Below are 19,958 nucleotides of genomic sequence, written 5' to 3' on the forward strand. Positions count from 1 at the left end.
TTAACCTCTGAGCTACCTTGTTCAATAGCTGAAAGGCAAATACAGAATCCCTTTGCTTGTTTTCTAGAGAGGAGTAAGTTTTGCCCAGGAACAGGAAAAGTAACAGCTATCCTCCAAGCTCAAGGATTTCCTGTTACCATCTCTGTTCAAAGGTACTCACATTATTGCCAATATTATTACCATGTATTAAGTGCTGATCATATGCCAGGCTGTATTTGAAATTAAATTTGGTCAAATTTTCACAGCAGCTCCAGAAAGAGGGTGTTATACCTTGACAGATAAACAGGTTCAGGCCACAGGCACTAAGTGATGCAGGTGGGATTCACTCAGGTCTGACTTCCAAGACAATACTTTTAATACTTTGTAACACTTTTTAGAGTGGAAAACTGTGCAACTAAAACTGATTCACACTGAGACAAACACACACACACACATATCTCCTTTAATGACCCCACTGAAGGAAAAACAGTACCACTGCCAGCAAATGCATTTTATTCTCATTTTAATGAGAGATTTTCAACAGCTGCCACTTTGTTTGTATAGCAAATTTTTTAAAAACTTTTTTCCATTTTTGATATTTTTATGAAAATTATTTTCTTCAATTTTAAAGCTCTGCCCCTCCCACAAAGAAGTATTAACAACTACCATGTAATGTATACGTAGGAAAAAAGGAACATAAACAGCTTTTAGACACCTGAGAAATAGGGAAAAAGGTCCAAAGTCCAGGCCTGGGCCTGCTGGAGGTGCCGAGCTGCCCTGGCACTGTCAGCACTTCACCGTCCACACCAGCAGATGCGTAGGCCGTGCACAGACCCTCTGGGATGCACCACAAAGTTCACTCCTTTTCTCCTCTTGACCTCTGCTGGCTGTCCTCTTCTAAATTGACCCAGCAAAGGCGGCATGATCTTAACACACGTTCAGCTTTGTAATGGAAATAACATTGTTTAGAAAGGTCAGAGATTCCTCCGTCTAGCTGAGGAGAAAAAAATATCCAATGCAGTATTGATGGTTTCATTTCTTTCCGCGCAAATGCATGCTCATTAACTTGTTAATTATCAGATGCTTCAGAAGTCTGACACAGACGGCACAAAAGTTTCATACAAAAAATAAGTTGCAAAATTATAAAAATTTCTGCAGCAGTTCAGGCTCCTTGTGGAGCTTGATGACACAGCTGGTTCTGACAAGCAGTTCCTTTGACATGCACAGCAGCTCCCCCATGTTCTCAGGGTTCCACTTAGACCCCAGGAGGTTGAAATCCAAGTTTAGTAAGACTGCCTGCTGACAAAATGTGGTATATCCATCAATGGAATATTATTTAGCAATAAAGAACAAACTAGTAACATAAATTATATGTCATGGATTAACCTCAAAAATACACTAAATGAAGAGAGCCAGATACAAGAGACCAGATTGTATGATTCCATTGAGATTATGTCCAGAAAAGACTAATTTATAGTAATAGGTTACTGGTTGCCTAGAGCTAGGCAAGTACCATGTAAATAGACATGAAGGATCTTATTGAGGGGGATGCAAAGGTTCTAAAACAGAATTGTATGTCTGTGCCACTCAAGAAAGTTATTAAAATCACTGACTTGTACACTTGGAAGTGGGCGAACCTTATGATAATATGCCTGAATAAAGGTGTTAAAAAAAAGTCCCTGTCTTGCAAACCACCCATCAAGCATTAAACATTTCTGAAGGCCCACAATCAACAAGAGAGGATTCTCAATTAGTGTTGAGTTACAAACTGAAGACATTTTCCACAGCCTAAAATGTTTTCTTACTACTTACAATATTAAAAGGGAGCCAGTAAGAAGGTAGGACTGGGAAAGAAACCTCAGTAGACCTCACAAATGAGACTCCTGATAACAAAACATAAAGGGCCTTTTTCTTTAAAGATGGTGCATCTGTTCCTTTGTAGAGTTCTCTTCTGTCCCCTGGGGGTAGGGTGATGGACCTGTAACACCCTGTAGAGATCAGTGTAGTTAGCTGTCCCACTGTATGACACCCCCAACCCCCGGCAAAATCTGAACTGTGGATAGCTGTGGAGGATTGGGCAGTGAGATCGGGTGGAGCTGGTGTGGTAAAAAGCAGGAGGCTTAAGAGACTTGGGTCCGCTCCTAGGCTGGGAAGATCCCCTGGAGGAGGACATGGCAACCCACTCTAGTATTCTTGCCTGGAGAATCCCATGGACAGAGGAGCCTGGTGGGCTATAGTCCATAAGGACTGCAAAGAGTCGGGCACGACTGAGGCGACTTAGCACGTACACATGAGTAGTGTGAACTCAGGATGTAGTGAGCCATGTACAGAGGCCCTGTGGGAAACCTGAATGTGTCCCTGGGTCAGCCTCCTATTCCTCATCCTTTGTCACTAATGGCAGCTTCAAGATGAGAGAAATAGAAGATTAAACACAGAGGGGAAAAAACCTTACTAAATTGTGACTAACCAAGCCTGTGGATGAAATTTGCAAGGCAGCAGAGCAGGGGCTGCAGAAAGTACACTGTGTACCACGTGGGGACCAGGAGAACTAACAATCTGTGTGGGCAATGAGAGGGAAACGATTCACATGGTTCGCACAGGTGACTGTGGGCAAAGGGAGTAGGAAACCAACATTCCTGATGCTCACCAGATCTCCGTCATCCTCCTGCTCTCTCCGCCCACTTCCCAAACTAATGAGCTCTACATCTACCCCAGAAGAGAGTGACCAGGGATATATAGTCTTTCCCAAATGCTCTCCAAATCTTGGTCAAAACTGTCAGGTCTCTGGCTTAGCTCATACATCAACATAATCCAAATCAAACAACACTATTAAATGTGATGGCAGGACCCTTAGCGAAGAACACTTGCCCCCTCCCATCTCAGTAGTGTGGAGTCCTGGGCTCCTGGTGTTTACATACTGGCTTTGCAGCAGCACTAATGAAGAAGCCTCCTTTGGCTACTTCTCACAACTTTCCTCCCTGACATACATGAATTTACACTCTGAGGGCAAAGTGTTTGACCTTACTTCCCAGCATCTCCAAACACAAGACAGAACTTTGCCATTATAGTAACACACAATTTGAAAAATGCTGATTACCTCCAAAAACACTTTAGTCATAATTAGCATTGTAACTTTAGTAAAAGAGACCCCAGCTGTTTTGACTTTGGAAATTAAAGGTGCTACAAAGGTCCAGCCTTTTCCTTACAATTTTTTTGGGTTTGACCTTATGTGATACCCTAAAATCAACTGCCGCAGTCAGAAACTGGCCCAAAGACCCAAAGCTGCAGGTGCTCAGGCCTAGGCTGTATCCATCAAATTCTCTGCTGCAGTTTAAAGGGCTGGATAAACTAAACTCGGAGAAGGCAATGGCAAGCCACTCCAGTATTCTTGCCTAGAAAATCCCATGGATGGAGGAGCCTGGTGGGCTGCAGTCCGTGGGGTCGCTAAGGGTCGGACACGACTGAGCGACTTCACTTTCACTTTTCACTTTCACACATTGGAGAAGGAAATGGCAACCCACTCCAGTGTTCTTGCCTGGAGAATCCCAGGGACGGGGGAGCCTGGTGGGCTTCCGTCTATGGGGTCACACAGAGTCGGACAAGACTGAAGTGACTTAGTAGTAGTAGTAGTAGTAGTAGTATAAACTAAACTAAAAGGCATTTCTTTTGTTTTTACTCCTTGAAGAGCAAGAGATAAAATACTTTTCATTTTGGAGTTTAAGAGTCCAATAACCACAAAATCAATCACTAATAAAATAACACTGGGACCAGTCAGAATTGGCAATTGTTAAAAATACATGTTCTGTTTCTATACTTAAACTTCCAGTTGCCAAAAATAAAAAAAAGAGTAGTGGCTTAAATTCAACATCAAAATCATCACATAATAATACCAGGGATCTGCACTGAGCAGATCCTGAAAACGTAAAGGTATCTAGTCTGGCTTGCATCCATAATCTCTCCTACGAGGAAAAGTCCAGCCTTTCTTCACTGAAGACCTAGAAAGACCCACTAAGTTTCCCATTTCCTGCTAAGGACATGGCAAACTGACTATAGCTGGACCCGTGGTCTGGGTGACAATTGTGCTCCCACCTCACAACATAAAATAGATGGAGAAAAGTCAGAATGCAAGAGGAACCATTAGAAGCACAAGCATATACATTAAAAAGGTGGTCACTCTGCTGGCCGCTTCCTGATCCTGGGGTCAGCACACTGTGTCTCAACAGGACTGGAAAGGCCAGTCCTCAGGTTCCACTGCTTATCTGGCAGGAAACTTTCTTAGTCCTGACCAAATATGCCTTGTGAAACCACACTGACATCCAAGATGAGAACCACCTAACAGCTTAGCCTATCCTGGTGTCAGAAGGGCACGCCTTCGTCAGGATGAGGAAACGGCTCAATGCAGATCCCTGAAGGACTTCCCAGACCAGGAGCCACATAAGAAAGAATCCTCAGTCCTCTTTGTGATGGAGACACCATGGTCTAGAAAACAGCTCCCGCTGCAATCCCAACACACTTTCAGCAGCCTATAGAATTCTGAGCTTGGACAAGTTAATGCAGATTGAAGGAGGAACAGCAGTCCTAGAAGAAAGAGACCTCTGTTCCTACATTTCCAAGGTCCTCACCTTATCAGAGGCAATCATTCCAGCTGAAAGCTGAAGCTGGCATTAAGATTTTTTTTATTTGTAGCCCTCCCTGAACACAAGTTAAAAGAGTTCCATGCTCTCAAGATAGAGGCTTTGCGAATTCAGGAGCCCATCTGGCAATGTGGGTTCGTATTTTCAATCTGACATTAACCTGTGGCTGTTAGAAAAGTCAGCAAGGGACCTCATAAGAAAAAGGAGAAATTCTTAAGTTTTCCAGACCCTAGTCCTTTCCTTCCAACCTCTGTCCCATAAACACATACTGAATTTACAGACTTTATTCAAGTTCCATGATCTCTTCCTGACAGGCTTGTCATACAAGACAATGGCGGTCATACAGAGGGGCCACTGTTCTCCTCAGGCCCCTGCCAGTCCTTGCCCATCCTGGGAGAATGTCCAGGAACAGACACGCTCTTTTTTAGACCTGACTCTGCCACCAACCTCTCCAGCACACAAAGGCATCTCCTGGTGCCCAGTTTAGTTCCTTATGAGTATCAGCGACAACCAACAATAACCAGGAAAAGAATATACCCAGAAAGTTCAACCTAGAAAACTCAAAAAGCTGGGTGTGTAAGAACAGCAAAATTTTATAACCGCTGAAACTGTCCCGGTGCATCACACAGTCACAGGGTCAAGTGGGACTCACTCTCCTAGGCTTTTCTGGAGTTCTTTTGCATAATTCTGTAAGGTGGGGAGAAGCATTAAACTGTGAACGGAGCTTCTTGCTAGCGTTCTGAAAAATACATGGACTTATAAAAGTACACAAACCTTTCTAAGGAAAGTAAGATACAGGTGGACCAAGTCTTCACAGGGCTAGGAAAAAACTGTCAAAATAAATTTAAGACGGTAACTATCAGGATTCAAGGATGATCTCTCCGGACTGAAGCTGACGGCCGGCACCGCATGCCTCTCATACACCTTTGGTAACAGTCTCTTCTTAAAAAAAGAGTAGGCTTCGGGGCAGAAAGGAGACAGGGGATTAGACACCATGAGAGACGAGGTGGCAAATCCACCCCAGAGCTCTTTTACCTTGTAAATAATGAGTGTGATGGCAGCCGTAAACAGAGGCTTAAGAGTAGGTCAACAGTAAATCGATGACTCAAGTGACACCACCATCCCAGTCCTCCTCCTTCTTTATCAACCATCTAAAGTACTGGTAAACCAGTACTTTTAAGCCTGTGTTTTCTTGAATGGGGTTCAGGCAAGGAGACATGGGCTCAGCAGGCCAGTGGTAATCCCAGCACATTGTAGGAAACCCCCAGGGGTCGGGGAGCTCGTACTCTGGTTTACAACACCTGCTTCTTCCCACTGTCCCTCTTCGCTGCCAGCTCAACGACTGAATATGTAGTGCTCCAGGTGTTCACTGCCCTTGGTAAGTAGACAGCAGGGTGGGTAGGGCATTTTTAAACACCCAGATTTTCTTGGTCAGCTTATTCCTTTAAACGCACACAGCAGAACATTCCTGATGAGGGCATGGGGAAAGACTGCAATTTCCCTAAATCTAAAAGCTAATAAAAATAATAGGAAATTGCTTCAAATGAAAGTCAGTAGAACAAAAGAGAAATATACTCAGAGGCTTGTAGAGAAAGACTGAGCACATCAGTTACTCTAGTCACAGTGTCAAGTTAAACCACTGTTCCCTTCCCCGCTGTGCACCCCCTGCCCATCCCACCCCCATCTTCAGCTCCGCCTTTTTGTGCAGCGCTGTCCCCAGATGTGGGAACATACAAGTCCTCCTCAAAGCTTTCTGTCAGCTCAGTACTTCACTCCTGGTATAAATTCCTTGGCATCCGGATTCAGGTTACTTTTGCTCTGAAATAAGAACCAAGAGATAATAAATCCCAAGGCAAGCTGCACTTTAGCACTTTAAAATTTATTTTCTCCTTGCTTCTGTTATTACCAGCACCTTCTTCTCAGCCCAAAGGAGAGAAAAAAACAGAATTCCTTGCAACTCAGGCAGTTATTCCTGGATTGTTCCCAGTGGCTCCTGATGGACTCAGTCCCTGCTAACCTCATTTTCTCCTCCCTGCTTTTGACTCCTGTTCCCTTCATGATGCTTTCATTACAGGCTTGTTAACCTGGACTCAAAACTAATTTTCAGCTCACAAGTGCCTTAACTCGATGAAAATCAGGGTACTGCACCAAACTAGACCGGTTGCCACAATCCCTATATTACTCTTGTCTATCCTCTCTTTGGTTATCTCCTCTCTTGATACACGATCTTGATCTAAACCCTCAGCAAACTGCCAGGCAAAGCATTCAGACAGGAGCTGTGCAAGAACAATGTCACTTACGGAATTCTGACATTAAGTAAACATGGAAGGCAGTGAATTCACTTATCTGGTCTTCTAATTATAAGTGGAAAACAGTCTCTTACAAGTATATTCCTTCCAAAATGAACCAGCAGTTTTTATAACAGAATCATTCAAAACTATAAATACAGATTTGAGGGACAGTAAAAGAAAAGGACGACAGCAAATGATAATTTGAAACCAAACCTCTTCCACGTTCAAATTTTTATCCTTAATCCCAATTCTGTTTTGAAAATCCCACTGGAGAAAATGAAAGTTGGTGATGCTGCAGCAATCACATTTCCACAGTGCTTTAAGAGGTGCAATGCGTCTTCAATGCACCCCCTTGCTAATGCCCCGGTGATGAGTGAAGAAACAGTGACTCAGAGGGCGCCAAAGCTTGCCCAAGGTTGTTGGGCCAAAAAGAGAGACGTGACTCCAAATCCTATATTCTTTTCACTATGTCACATGTGGAACTACGTATGCTCTTACCAAAATGTCTTCAGAATCATGACCATCACTGGCCGACAGTCCATTTAACTGTTGCTGCAGCTGCCCCATGGCCTGAGGCAGGTCTCGTGACGGAATAAACCACTCTTGGTCTTCCTCGTCCAACATCTCCTGAAAGCAGCGGTCCAAGAATTCCTGCTCCTGCAGCTCCTCCTCCACCTGGCAAGCAAAGGGGAAGAGCGCAGACTTAACTGTCCCTGTGGGACTCACACTTGCTAGTTTTTTCCCTACCTCTTTCTTTCAGAGGTTATTATTTTGCAACTAAGAATGATTACCTTGTATGAGATCTACTAAGAATTATGATGCTTCTAATGAAAGGCTAGAAAAAAATATACCTTTTAGTATTTTCAATCAAATTCCATTAAAAATAAGACAGGAAATAGTCAAAATAGCAGAAATTCCAGGTCTTCACAGATCTAATATGTGACACAGATAATTTTCACTCATATGGCACTTAACAGAAAATCATTTTAAAGCTTGACATTTTTTTTAATCTTATTGAGAGGCAGTTCTTAAATTTCCCATTTTACAAGTATGAAAAGGGCCCAGGAACTATGTAACTAGACTACCACCTGGACAGTGGCTATTAAACCAAAACCAACTCCCAGCTTCTGGCCCACTTTTCTAGTAATAAGGCCCCTTTGGGAGAAAAATTCAGAACCTTAGAAAGATATAAAGAACACTTTCTGGCATACCAGTAGAAAATTCTTTCAAAACAAGAAGAAATAATATTTAAACAACTTGCATATTTCTGAAAAAGAGTGTCTTAAATCTAAAGCAATATATACCAAGGATATTTTATACTTCTTTGCAGACCCTTTAACTCTTGGTAAAGAGTATGCTTCCCCCTGGTGATTACTGTGATTTTAACAGGCCTCCCGCTTCATGTTTAGCCATCCCCTTCCTGAAGTCTGCCTGGTGACTGATTCACAGTTCATATGTGGGGTTGGTCAAGAGGGCTGGTCAAGCAAAAATAGTCACCCAAATTAGCCAATATAGTTGAATCTAAAGGAAAAGTCACTCGTAGGAAGACTTAAACATACTATTTCAACATTACAATTAACTATACTTCTTTTTTAATCTCAAGTAAATTAGTTACATAGTACTTAAAATAACAACTGAAAATATTTCCAAACTACAAGATTTTACATGACTGCTCAGGATCTGCCCTAACTCTCCCCAAGAGCATAACAACATGCTCTTCCGTATTAAGTCTACCCTTATTCACAGGCATAAGCCACGACAGCAGTTACCTGGGCCCAGGGGTGTCACAGGAAGCATGGTCTATGCACTCTGCCCACGGATCCTAACACAGTGAACCACAGTGGGAGGAAACTCCTGGCTGTTTCCTAAACTTGTTTTCATCTCCCCAAAGCACCGGTTGTTCAGTCAAAATAGAATTTCCCGTCTCCATGATGGATATGGCCATGTAACTATAATCATATAACGTCCCCAAGAAAGGATGTGAGCATTCTGGCATCACTGGGTTAAAAGGAGACCCTTTGCCTTGACATTTGGCTCTCTCCCTTTCCTATGACTTGACCTCCAGTTATCCTACCGTTGCCAAATGCCCTGGGAGTGGCAGAGCAACATGAGGGAGGGCATCAAGTGGTTGCAGTCACCCGTCTACCTGGAGTGCTTACCTGGGGCTGTTGAAACCACAGATAGGACAGATGACTGCTGGGTCTTTGTGCAAACAGTCTAGCCTTCCCCCACCAAATGCACTCTCTGTCTCAGACTTGCATTCTGCCAGTCCCTGAGCTCCTGCTTGGGGCATGCCAGGCTGGTCTGTCTGCACACAGCTGCTGTTTCCCAGAAGCCTACACCAGAACACCGTGGCATTAGATCCTCTTTTAATTAGCATGATAGAAAAATTTCAATATCGTCCTCCAAGGTATCTTCAGTTTGGTCTCTTAGCAACTGAAGTTGCTTTTTGGTTAGCCCTGACCAGGCTTCTATGTATTTTCAAGTTATTCTAAAGCCAATGAACACATTTCTCTTTTGACAGACTGATAGTAAAATATAGCTGTTGAACTACATGTATCATTAGCCTTTCACTTCTTTACCTGTCTGTTGAAATCCTCTTCATTCTCCATCCACATGTACTCTGCGAATGGGTTTTCCTTCTCATCATGCCCATTTAACACCTGGTCCTCTTTGGATTTTATACTGGGTGATGTATTCGCCACACTGGATCCATTCATTATGACAGAACCTAAACAGGAGCAAAAGAAAGGATAAAATGATACAAGGATCAAGGAAATGAAAAGATTCTTCCAGATGCTTCTGATGTTCTAAATCAAAGTTATTAACTACAGATAAACAGAAAGTGCTGGTCTGTAACTAGTTACCAATTATACAGATGTACAATTCCTTAAGAGTTAAAAGAAAAAACATCTCAGCTCAGTTAGCCTTTCTAGGCAAGTAGGATGGGTGCTGGGTGGGAGGGGACCTTTTCAAGCCAAATTTCTGTAAGTTCTAGAACCTAACCAAGATCATAGCTTCCCTAACATTTAAACAGGTAGAAAAAATACAGTCTTAATAAACATTGTAAACAGTTGCCCCTTATTCTGATTTTTTTCTTTTGCTTTCTTTTAATAGGTATATATATATATATATATATATTTTTTTTTTTTCTGCTTGTGCAGGGTCTTAGCTGTGGCATGCAGGATCTTTAGTTTCAGCATGTGAACTCTTAGTTGCAGCATGTGAGATCTAGTTCCTTAACCAGGGATTGAACCTGGGCCCCCTCCACTGGAAGCACAGAATCTTAGCCACTGGACCACCAGGTAAGTCCCTATTCTGATTCTTATTTAGCTCTGTTTTTCTTTAAAACCTATTTCAAAAAATAATACATGTTTATCACATTGGAAAGCAAAAAGAAAAAAGTAAGGTCATCAGCTGTCTAACCATACAGAGTTAAAAATGATTCACGTGTCGATATAAGCTTGCTGACCTCCCCTATATATACAGACACATGTACGCACACCCATTCCCCAACTGCCCGCTCTTACAGTAACAGCACTATGCTCCATCACTTGCTCTTTCTCATTTCCATATTAATATAGACATCTGTCAGTTGGTGTGTTTCCAACGTTTCTGTATTATAAAGGGATGAACTTCTTGTGTTCATTTTCTCTAATGATTTTCTTAAAATAATTCCTAAAAATAGAACTGCCATATAGGAAAGAATGTTTGTTTTTTAAGGCTGCGATAAGAGTTTAAATTCCCACTGGTATTACGTAAGTGCCTGTTCATCTGCACTCATGAGTATTCTTCTGGCTTCCAAATTCATTTTGGTATGCTTGCTATCATCTGGAATGTATTTATTTTCAGTTTTATTTTATTTTATTTATTTTATTTATTTTCAGTTTATTTTAAAATTTAACCATTCTTCAAAAACAGTTGTAGGACTTTCCTGGTGGTCCAGTGGTTGAGAATCTGCCAGCCAATGCAGGGGACACAGGCATGACCCCTGGTTCAGGAGGACCCCACATGCTATGGACCAACTAAGCATTCACACCACAACTACTGAGCCCGAGCACCTCGAGCTCGTGCTCTGCAACAAGGTAAGCTACTGCAATGAGAGGCCCTCGCACCGAAACTAAAGCGTAGCCCCCAATCGCTGCAACTGGTGAAAGCCTGGGCTCAGCAATGAAGACCCAGCGCAGCCAAAAATAAATAAATAAAAATTAAAAAAAAACAACATTGTAGTCTTTACTGTCTATAGTACCTCCCCTAAGCTCTTGTAGGTAATGAGCATGGTGTTAATACTACTTAACTATTCTGTTTCATAGGTATAATTTTTCTCTTCTTAATCAGATTCTCAACTCCTGAAACACAAGATGAAAGTTTTTATATTTTGTAATCTTCCTCAATACTAGGAACTTCATAAATACCCATGGATCATCGTGCTTAAGAAATTTTTCCTTTCTAGCCTGTCTCCTTTCAATCTCAGCTCAGTCCTCTCTCCAGCGCTCCCTGGGGTATCTTGAAGTTTTAATACATTACTTTCTCACTTATTTCTATCTTGGTAACATTCACGAAAAAGTTCTTCTCTGCTTCTGGGTACACTAAAAGTTACTGAAGTTTTTTCAATTTTCAAACCTGTTATGAACATTAGAAAATATAATCTTAAAAGACAAAGTACAATTGTGAAGAGTAGTAAGAATAAGGGCTTCCCTGGTGGCTCAGTGGTAAAGAATCCGCCTGCCAATGCAGGGGACACTTCGATCCCTGGTCTGGGAAGATCCAACGTGCTGTGGAGTGACTAGGCCCATGTGCCACAACTATTGGGCCTGTGGTCTAGAGCCTGGGAACCACAAATACTGAGCCCACACACCGCAACTACTTAAGCCCATGTGCCCTAGAGCCCACGCTCCACAACAAGAGAAGAAGCAATAAGAAGCCCCTGCTCACCCCAGCTAAAGAAAAGGCCAGTGCACAGCAACGAAGACCCAGTAAACAAAGTTGTATAAAAAAAGATGGAAAAATAATTCATTGATAGTTCAAAGAGAATTTAAGACAGAACCCATGTAATTCATTGTTGGTTTACTTAGGGCACCTAGTATGAAGTGTATCAGTTTAATATATTTTAGACAGAGAGAAAAAAATTCAATGATTATTTCAAATACTGCTCCAGAATAATAATCCTATAAGCCTATAAAATGGGGAAACCAGTTTTTATTTTTACCATTTCCATTTTCAGCATAACAATGATAGATGCAAGTATGTTCTGAACGTCAGGGCAACTGAGTAAATAGGTATTCCCAATCAGAGACTCTTAACAGGTCTTGAACCTTGATGGATAGCAGATTACACAGCACTTTCCAAAGATTCATTTGGCAGTTGCTTACTATTCTCATAGCTCAGTTGGTAAAGAATCTGCCTGCAGTGCAGGAGACCCCAGTTTGATCCCTGGGTCAGGAAGATCCCTTGGAGAAGGGATAGGCTACCCACCCCAGTATTCTTGGGCTTCCCTGGTGGCTCAGCTGGTAAAGAATTTGCCTGCAATGCGGGAGACCTGGGTTTAATCCCTGGATTGGGAAGATCCCTTGGAGAAGGGAAAGGCTACCCACTGCAGTATGCTGGCCTGGAGAATTCCATGGACTGTATAGTTCATGGGGTCACAAACAGTTGGACACGACTAAGCGACCTTCACTTCACTTCAGTTACTATCAACACAGTGATTTCTCCCCACATTACAGAAGTCACCCACAGAGAATCAGAGCTCCATTTTCTAAAATATCTGCCTTTGCCACCAAAATTAATCCTGAGTGCCCATGACCATCAGGAGAAAGGGAAAGCAGAGGAAGAAAGAACAGAATAATCCTAATTCAAGAGAAAGGCAGAGCACAGAGAATACACTGCAGGATATACCTGTTCATGAGAAAGGGAATGGAAAATTACCACAAACTCAACATGGGGATATTACCTAATTTAACGTAATCATTTTTAAAAGTTTTTTTTTATTTTTAACACAAGCACTTTAGAAAAGTAAAAAATACTGTGATTGGGACTGTCAATACTAGGAAGATTGTTCTCTCCACAGTAGGTTACATAGTGTTGATTTGTATTTTATACCATTCCACCTTTTCCAAACAATTGGGAAGTTTGGTTTCTCTAAACAGCAGCAATCCAAGAGCTTAATTTGTATAGTGCTTAACAGTTTATAAAGAAATTTCATATCTATGCTATAACTTAAGGCACATATTCTGTCCAACCTCACTTTAAAAAAAAAACACCCAGACAGTGCTAAAGACCAACGAAGGCACTGGTTCAGCGGTTAGGCAAACTGGGTTGCTGGGTTAGTTCAATAACAATACTGGTTTGTGGGCCCACTGTGTGACAGTGACACCTGGTGCTTAATGTGCCTCTTGACATTAGTAATGGGGTGAGCATGGGGAGGTTTTCCTGAACAATGGTAAATCCTAGGTAAGACACTTGGGAAATGCCATCCAACTTGGGGAAGACAGCAGGTAAGATGGGACCATTGCCTGTAACTTCCTTGACTGTCCTGTTTCCAAAGTTGCAGGTAACATTCTCTGTTTCCAGCTCCTCTCCAGCTCATCATCCATCATGCTTGCCTTCTAAAAGCACAGTGTTTCTCTAACCATCTTATTTTGATATTTCATATTCATGACTTTGATCCTCCCACACCAAGTCACATCGCTGTGAAATTCTAGTCTAGTGGAGACAAAGAAAATGTCCCCAAAGCTTCCAGAGATGGGGAAAATGCTTGTTTACAAAAGTGGGGTCACAAATCAGAGAGGCTGCGAAGTTGTCAGCTACACAATGGAGAGGGCCATGTGACTAGGAATTCAATTTTTTTTGTTTTTTTGGCAGCTCTGCTTGGCTTGTAGAATCTTAGTTCCCCAACAAGGGGTTGAATTCAAGGACCCCAATAGTGAAAAAGCCAATTCCTAACCACTGGACCACCAGAGAATTCCCAGTTACTCAGTCTTGTTAACAAGCATGCAAGTTTCGAAGGTCATCTTCCCACCATCAAGTCTTCAGATGAGACAGCCATTCCAGTCGACCACCTGAACTTTATGAGATTCTGAGACAGAGGCACCCAGCTGGGCTACTCCCAAATTCCTGACCCACAGGAACTATGATAGTAAATGTTTATTGTTTTAGCCTGCTAAACTTTGGGGTAAGTTCTTATATAATAATAAATAAATAACACAGGTATTCAGTAAACACAGACATCTAATTCTTCCATACAAACCACCAGTTGCCACTCATCTATTAAGAAGACAAACGTGAAGTCTGAAGTAGGTCACTGTTTGAGGAGTTCTTCAAAAAATAGACCTCAACAGCACATAAAAGAGTTGATGTCTGGTCTGTATCTAAACTGCATTAAGAAATCTAAGAACTATTTGAAACTCATTCCTCACCTCCATCTCACTTTCCTTCTTAAATGTGTGGCAAACATGCTGAAAATGGAAAATAATGATTGTCACTTGGCTGAAGATGGTAAAGCATGTATTCAAAACAGGAACGCTAAGCTCCTGCCAAGCATATGATTTAGCACTTTACCTCGGTCAAGAGTTTGTGCTTAAGATATTTGGCTTGAAATAGAGGTCTTGATTCCCAACCACAGAGAACTTCAAGACTTTGAATATACCTAGGATATTTCCAGAATACATACTTCATCAGTTCAACGCTTTGAAAAACCACAACTTTCAGATCCAACAATTTTTCTAATCCAAAACTTGGCTATTTTTTTTGGACCTAGATTTTTTTTCAGAAGCTAAAACTAGATTATGCCCAGGATAACAATTTGACTGTCAAGAATACTTGAAACTATTGACTCAATTATTGGGAAAAAGTCTATTGAGTAGTTTATATTAAAACTAGCCTCTACTATTATGTTTCCTACAGTTTTGTTAACTTTATTCAGTCTGGCTGTTGTTGTTCAGTCATGTCTGACTCTGTGACCCCACAGACTACAGCACACCAGTCTTCTCTGTCCTTCACTATCTCCTGGAGTTCGTTCAAATTCATGTCCACCGAGCTGGTGATGCTATCTAACCATATCATCCTCTGCCGCCCCCTTCTCCTTTGCCTTCAATCTTTCCCAGCATCAGGGTCTTTTCCAGTGAGCCAGCTGGTGGCCAAAGTATTGGAGCTTCAGCTTCAGCATTAATCCTTCCAATGAATATTCAGGGTTGATTTCCTTTAGGATTCACTGTTTGATCCCCTTGCAGTCCAGGGGACTCTAAAGAGTCTTCTCCAGCACCACAATTCAGTCTGGTGAATACCATTTAAAAAAATTAAACATTGTGGGTAACAGTTTTACATGTTATTTTACTTCAAAATGTTGCCACTAGATTCAGGCTTTGGTCTTTCCCAGTTACGTCTTAATAACTCAGGAAATTAGATGCACTCACTCACTAGAATCTGTGTGTCTACTCTCAGCCCTGTGCTTGACAGCTATTTTCACAAGGTACACAGTTGTTTCCCTGATGGTATTTACATTCTCTCAGGAGAGAGATAAGCAAATAGTTAAGAATAATTAGAATTAAATTAAAAGGAGAGGCAAAAGAGACTATTAGAAGACAGGAAGACCCATCTAGTTCAGGAGTGGGGGATAGCTAGGAAGGGTTTCCAAGCAACATTTAGATTGACACCTGAAAAATTTGTTAGCTAGCAGGAGGGAAGCGAGGGAAAACCATCTGCAAAGATTCAGAGGCAGGAGGGAACTTTCAAGAACTATAAGAAGGTATGTATGCATATAGTTTAAGAGTCAAAGGAGAACCAGTCGGAGAACGGTCAAGAAAGAGAGATGAGGTTGCAGAGGCAGATGGACCTGATCATCCAGGACATCAGAGGCTACGGGAAGAATTTTGGATATCATCCGAAAAGCAATGGAAGGCACTGAAAATGTGACATGACTCAAGTCATATTTTGAGGTCACTCAGGCTGCCATATGGAAAATGGATTGGAGAGACTGAGAGAGGATAATGGGAGACAGTAGGGCAGCTAATGCACTCATCTAGATGAAACACAAAAGGTAGCTGCTTAAACTAGGACAACGGCAGTAAGAAGAGAGTAGATAGATTTCAAAACTATTTTAGGTGTTTCTGGTGAGGAACTGGATGCGGGGAGACAAGGTGAGGCAGATATCAAGGATAACTTTGGCACAAGCAACTGGGTGAGTGGCAATGTCACTCACTGAGCTAAGGAACTCCACGGGAAGGACAGATTTTTCTTGGGTGGGTATGTGGATTCAAGGGATAAAGGGTGATGAGTTCTATTTTGGACACATTAAATGTGTAATGCCTCTGAAACACTCAAACAGTGACATAAGTAGGTTGTCTGTATGCATCAATAGGAGAGGTATGACTAAATATAGAAATTGGGAATAGTTGTCTACATACATGGTAACAGAAGTCATGGGCCTAGAATATCGCCTAGGGAGAAAGGGCAAAGTCAGATAAGACAAGGACATAGAAAAGGAGACTAAGAAGGACTCTAGAAGAGTGTGCCATCACAGAAATCAAGGGAAGACAGAACCCTTCCCTTATAGTGAGTTGAAAGGGAGCCCTCAAAAAGATATGTTCAGATTCTAATCCTGAGAATCTGTGAAGAATACATTATTTAGAATAGGGGTCTTTGTAGATGTAACTAAATTAAGGACCTTGAGATAAGTAGATCATCCTGCATTATCCGAGGAGGCCCTAAATCCAGTGGTAAGTGTCTTGTAAGAGAAAAGCAGGAGATTTGACATGGAGAATAGGAGGCAATGTGACTGGGGAGGCAGAGATTGGAGTGGTGGGGCCACAAGTCAAAGAACGCCTACAGGCACCACAAGTTGAACAGACAAAGAACAGATTCTCCCCTGCAGTCTCCAGAGAGAGAGAATCCAACCTGATTTTTTTATTTCTTGACTTTTGATTTTTGACTTCTAGCCTCTAGATGGCAAGAGAAAGAATTCATGTTCTTTTAAGCCTCTAGTTTGTGGTAATCTGCCACATTAGACACAGGGGACTGATATACCCAGTAAGGCAGGTATGTTGAAGGCTGAAGTGAAAAGTGAAAGTGAAAGTCACTCAGTGAAAGTCGCTCACTTGTGTCTGACTCTGTGACCCCATGGACTATACACAGTCCATGGATTTTGCCAGGCCAGAATACTGGAATGGGTAGCCATTTCCTTCTCCAGGGGATATTTCCAACCCAGGGATCAAACCCAGTTCTCCCTCATTGCAGGAGGATTCTTTACCAGCAGAGCTACCAGGGATGCAAGGTCAAAAGGAAGGCTGAGCAGTGTTGACTGAATTTAGGACCATGGAGATCTCTTATGACCACAGTGAAAGCAGGATCCTTAAACAGAAATGAGGAAGAAAGTAAAATGGATGAGATATGAATTGCAGGTGACAGGAAGTAATCAAAATTCTTTCAAGGGGCCAGGTGCCAAGGAAAGGAAGAGGAATGAACAGGAACTAGAGGGATGAAAGGTCCCTGGAAACTTTAATTTTAAAAACTGGAGAGTCCAGAACATGTTTAAATATTCATACAAAGAGTCTAGTGGAGAGGGAGACACTAGAAATAAAGGAAAAAGAAGGAAAAGCTGATAGTACAGGCTAGGGGAAGGCAGGAAGAGATACTTACTTGTTTATTCTTTTGTATAGCAAATACATTCCGATGATTCAAAATCTAAATGCCTGGGATTCTTAATTGGTAACAAATAGTTAATTATAGTAAAAGAAAATTACTAATTAAGAATGGATGATGAGCATAAAGTCAGAGCAAGGGAAGCACATTGGGAGAGACATTTAATCCATTACAAAGCCTTACTCCATGAAACACTCTAACTCCACAGCAGATTTTCACTTACCTGGTGGCAGGAATGTAAGTCTCCCTGTCCCAACAGTTGCTGGATAAACCTACCAAACTCTAACTCTAGAACTTTGCTTTTGTTTTCTCTTCTAATTTTTCATAGTCAGATATATGTGTGTACATATAACATATACACACATTTTAAACCTACATAAGCACTATAGAAAGTAATTTTATAAATTTTAAATACAACTGTCAACCAAAAACAACACAGGAGGCTGCAAATAAGAAATGAGTTTATTTGGGATTTTAAGAATTGGAATTCAGGAACCACAGATTTGGGTAACCCCAAAAGAGGGGAAACAGTGAGAGATTTTATCTTCTTGGGGTCCAAAATCACTGCAGATGGTAACGGCAGCCATAAAGTTAAAAGACACTTGAAATTAAAAGTCCTTGGAAGAAAAGCTATGACCAACCTAGACAACATATTAAAAAGCAGAGACATTGCTTTGCTGACAAACGTCCATCTAGTCAAAGCTATGGTTTTTCCACTAGTCAAGCATGGATGCGAGAGTGGACTATGAAGAAAGCTGAGCGCTGAAGAACTGATGCTTTTGAACTGTGGTGTTGGAGAAGACTCGTGCGAGTCTCTTGGACTTCAAGGAGACCAAACTGGTCAATCCTAAAGGAAATCAACCCTGACTATTCATTGGAAGGACTGATGCTGAAGCTGAGACTGCAATACTTCAGCCACCTGATGTGAAGAACTGACTCATCTGAAAAGACCTTGATGCTGGGAAACATTGAAAGCAGGAGGAGATAGGGATGACAGAGGATGAGATGGCTGGATGCCATCACCAACTCGATGGACATGAATTTGACCAAGCTCCAGGGAGTTGGTGATAGACAGGGAAGCCTGGTGTGCTGCAGTCCATGGGGTCGCAAAGAGACAGACATGACTAAGCGACTGAACTGAACTGAAAAAGAATGCTCCAAGGAAAACAAAGAGTCATAAAGACAAAAAGGCATAAGATTGCTAAAAATTGCCTGATGAGTGGGGCAGAGAACATATTTGAATACATAATAGTTGAAAACTTTCCTAACCTGTAAAAGGAAACAAGACAGCCAGGTCCAGGAAACACAGAGTCCCAAGCAGGATCAATTCAAAGAGGGCCACACCAAGACACACTGTAATGAAAATGGCAAAAATTAAAGATGAAGATAAAATATTAAAAGCAGTAAGGGAAAAGCAATGAGTTCCATACATGGTAAGCTAGCGGAGGTGAAGGAATTCCAGTTGAGCTATTTCAAATCCTGAAAGATGATGCTGTGAAAGTGCTGCACTCAATATGCCAGCAAATTTGGAAAACTCTCAGTGGCCACAGGACTGGAAAAGGTCAGTTTTCATTTCAATTTCAAAGAAAGGCAATGCCAAAGAATGCTCAAACTACCGCACAATTGCACTCATCTCACATGCTAGTAATGTCCAAAATTCTCCAAGCCAGGCTTCAGCAATACGTGAACCGTGAACTTCCAGATGTTCAAGTAGGTTTTAGAAAAGGCAGAGGCACCAGAGATCAAATTGCCAACATCCGCTGGATCATGGAGAAATCAAAAGAGTTCCAGAAAAACATCTATTTCTGCTTCATTGACTATGCCAAAGCCTTTGACTGTGTGGATCCCAATAAACTGTGGAAAATTCTGAAAGAGATGGGAATACCAGACCACCTGACCTGCCTCTTGAGAAACCTGTATTCAGGTCAGGAAGCAACAGTTAGAACTGGACATGAAACAACAGACTGCTTCCAAGTAGGAAAAGGAGTACATCAAAGCTATATATTGTCCCCCTGCTTATTTAACTTATATGCAGAGTACATCATGAGGAACGCTGGGCTGGAAGAAGCACAAGCTGGAATCGAGATTGCCAGGAGAAATATCAATAACCTCAGACATGCAGATGACACCACCCTTATGGCAGAAAGTGAGGAAGAACTAAAGAGCCTCTAGATGAAAGTGAAAGAGGAGAGTGAAAAAGTTGGCTTAAGGCTCAACATTCAGAGAACTAAGATCATGGCAACCGGTCCCATCAGTTCAGTTGAGTTCAGTTCAGTCACTCAGTCATGTCCGACTCTCCGCGACCACATGAATCACAGCACGCCAGGCCTCCCTGTCCATCACCAACTCCCGGAGTTCACTCAAACTCATGTCCACAGAGTCGGTGATGCCATCCAGCCATCTCATTCTCTGTCGTCCC

The 19,958-nt window shown here is 41.9% G+C and overlaps 1 protein-coding gene across 1 annotated transcript in view; it reads right to left on the minus strand.

Moving 5' to 3' along the window:
* Nucleotides 1-445: 445 nt before the first annotated feature.
* The window catches only part of PAIP2B (poly(A) binding protein interacting protein 2B), a 43,489-nt gene continuing 23,976 nt past the window's right edge, over nucleotides 446-19,958 (minus strand). The window contains exons 2-4 of the mRNA XM_055399272.2: nucleotides 9,487-9,635; nucleotides 7,403-7,579; nucleotides 446-6,431 (exon numbers count right to left, since the gene is read on the minus strand). Coding sequence (XP_055255247.1) covers nucleotides 6,375-6,431; nucleotides 7,403-7,579; nucleotides 9,487-9,624 — 372 coding nt within the window. The 5' untranslated portion in view covers nucleotides 9,625-9,635 and the 3' untranslated portion in view covers nucleotides 446-6,374. The remainder of the gene's footprint in view (nucleotides 6,432-7,402; nucleotides 7,580-9,486; nucleotides 9,636-19,958) is intronic.

The sequence above is a fragment of the Moschus berezovskii genome, chromosome 11 (genome assembly GCF_049115385.1).
Source record: "Moschus berezovskii isolate FMDL1 chromosome 11, NW_MosBer_1.0, whole genome shotgun sequence".
NCBI lineage: Eukaryota > Metazoa > Chordata > Mammalia > Artiodactyla > Moschidae > Moschus > Moschus berezovskii.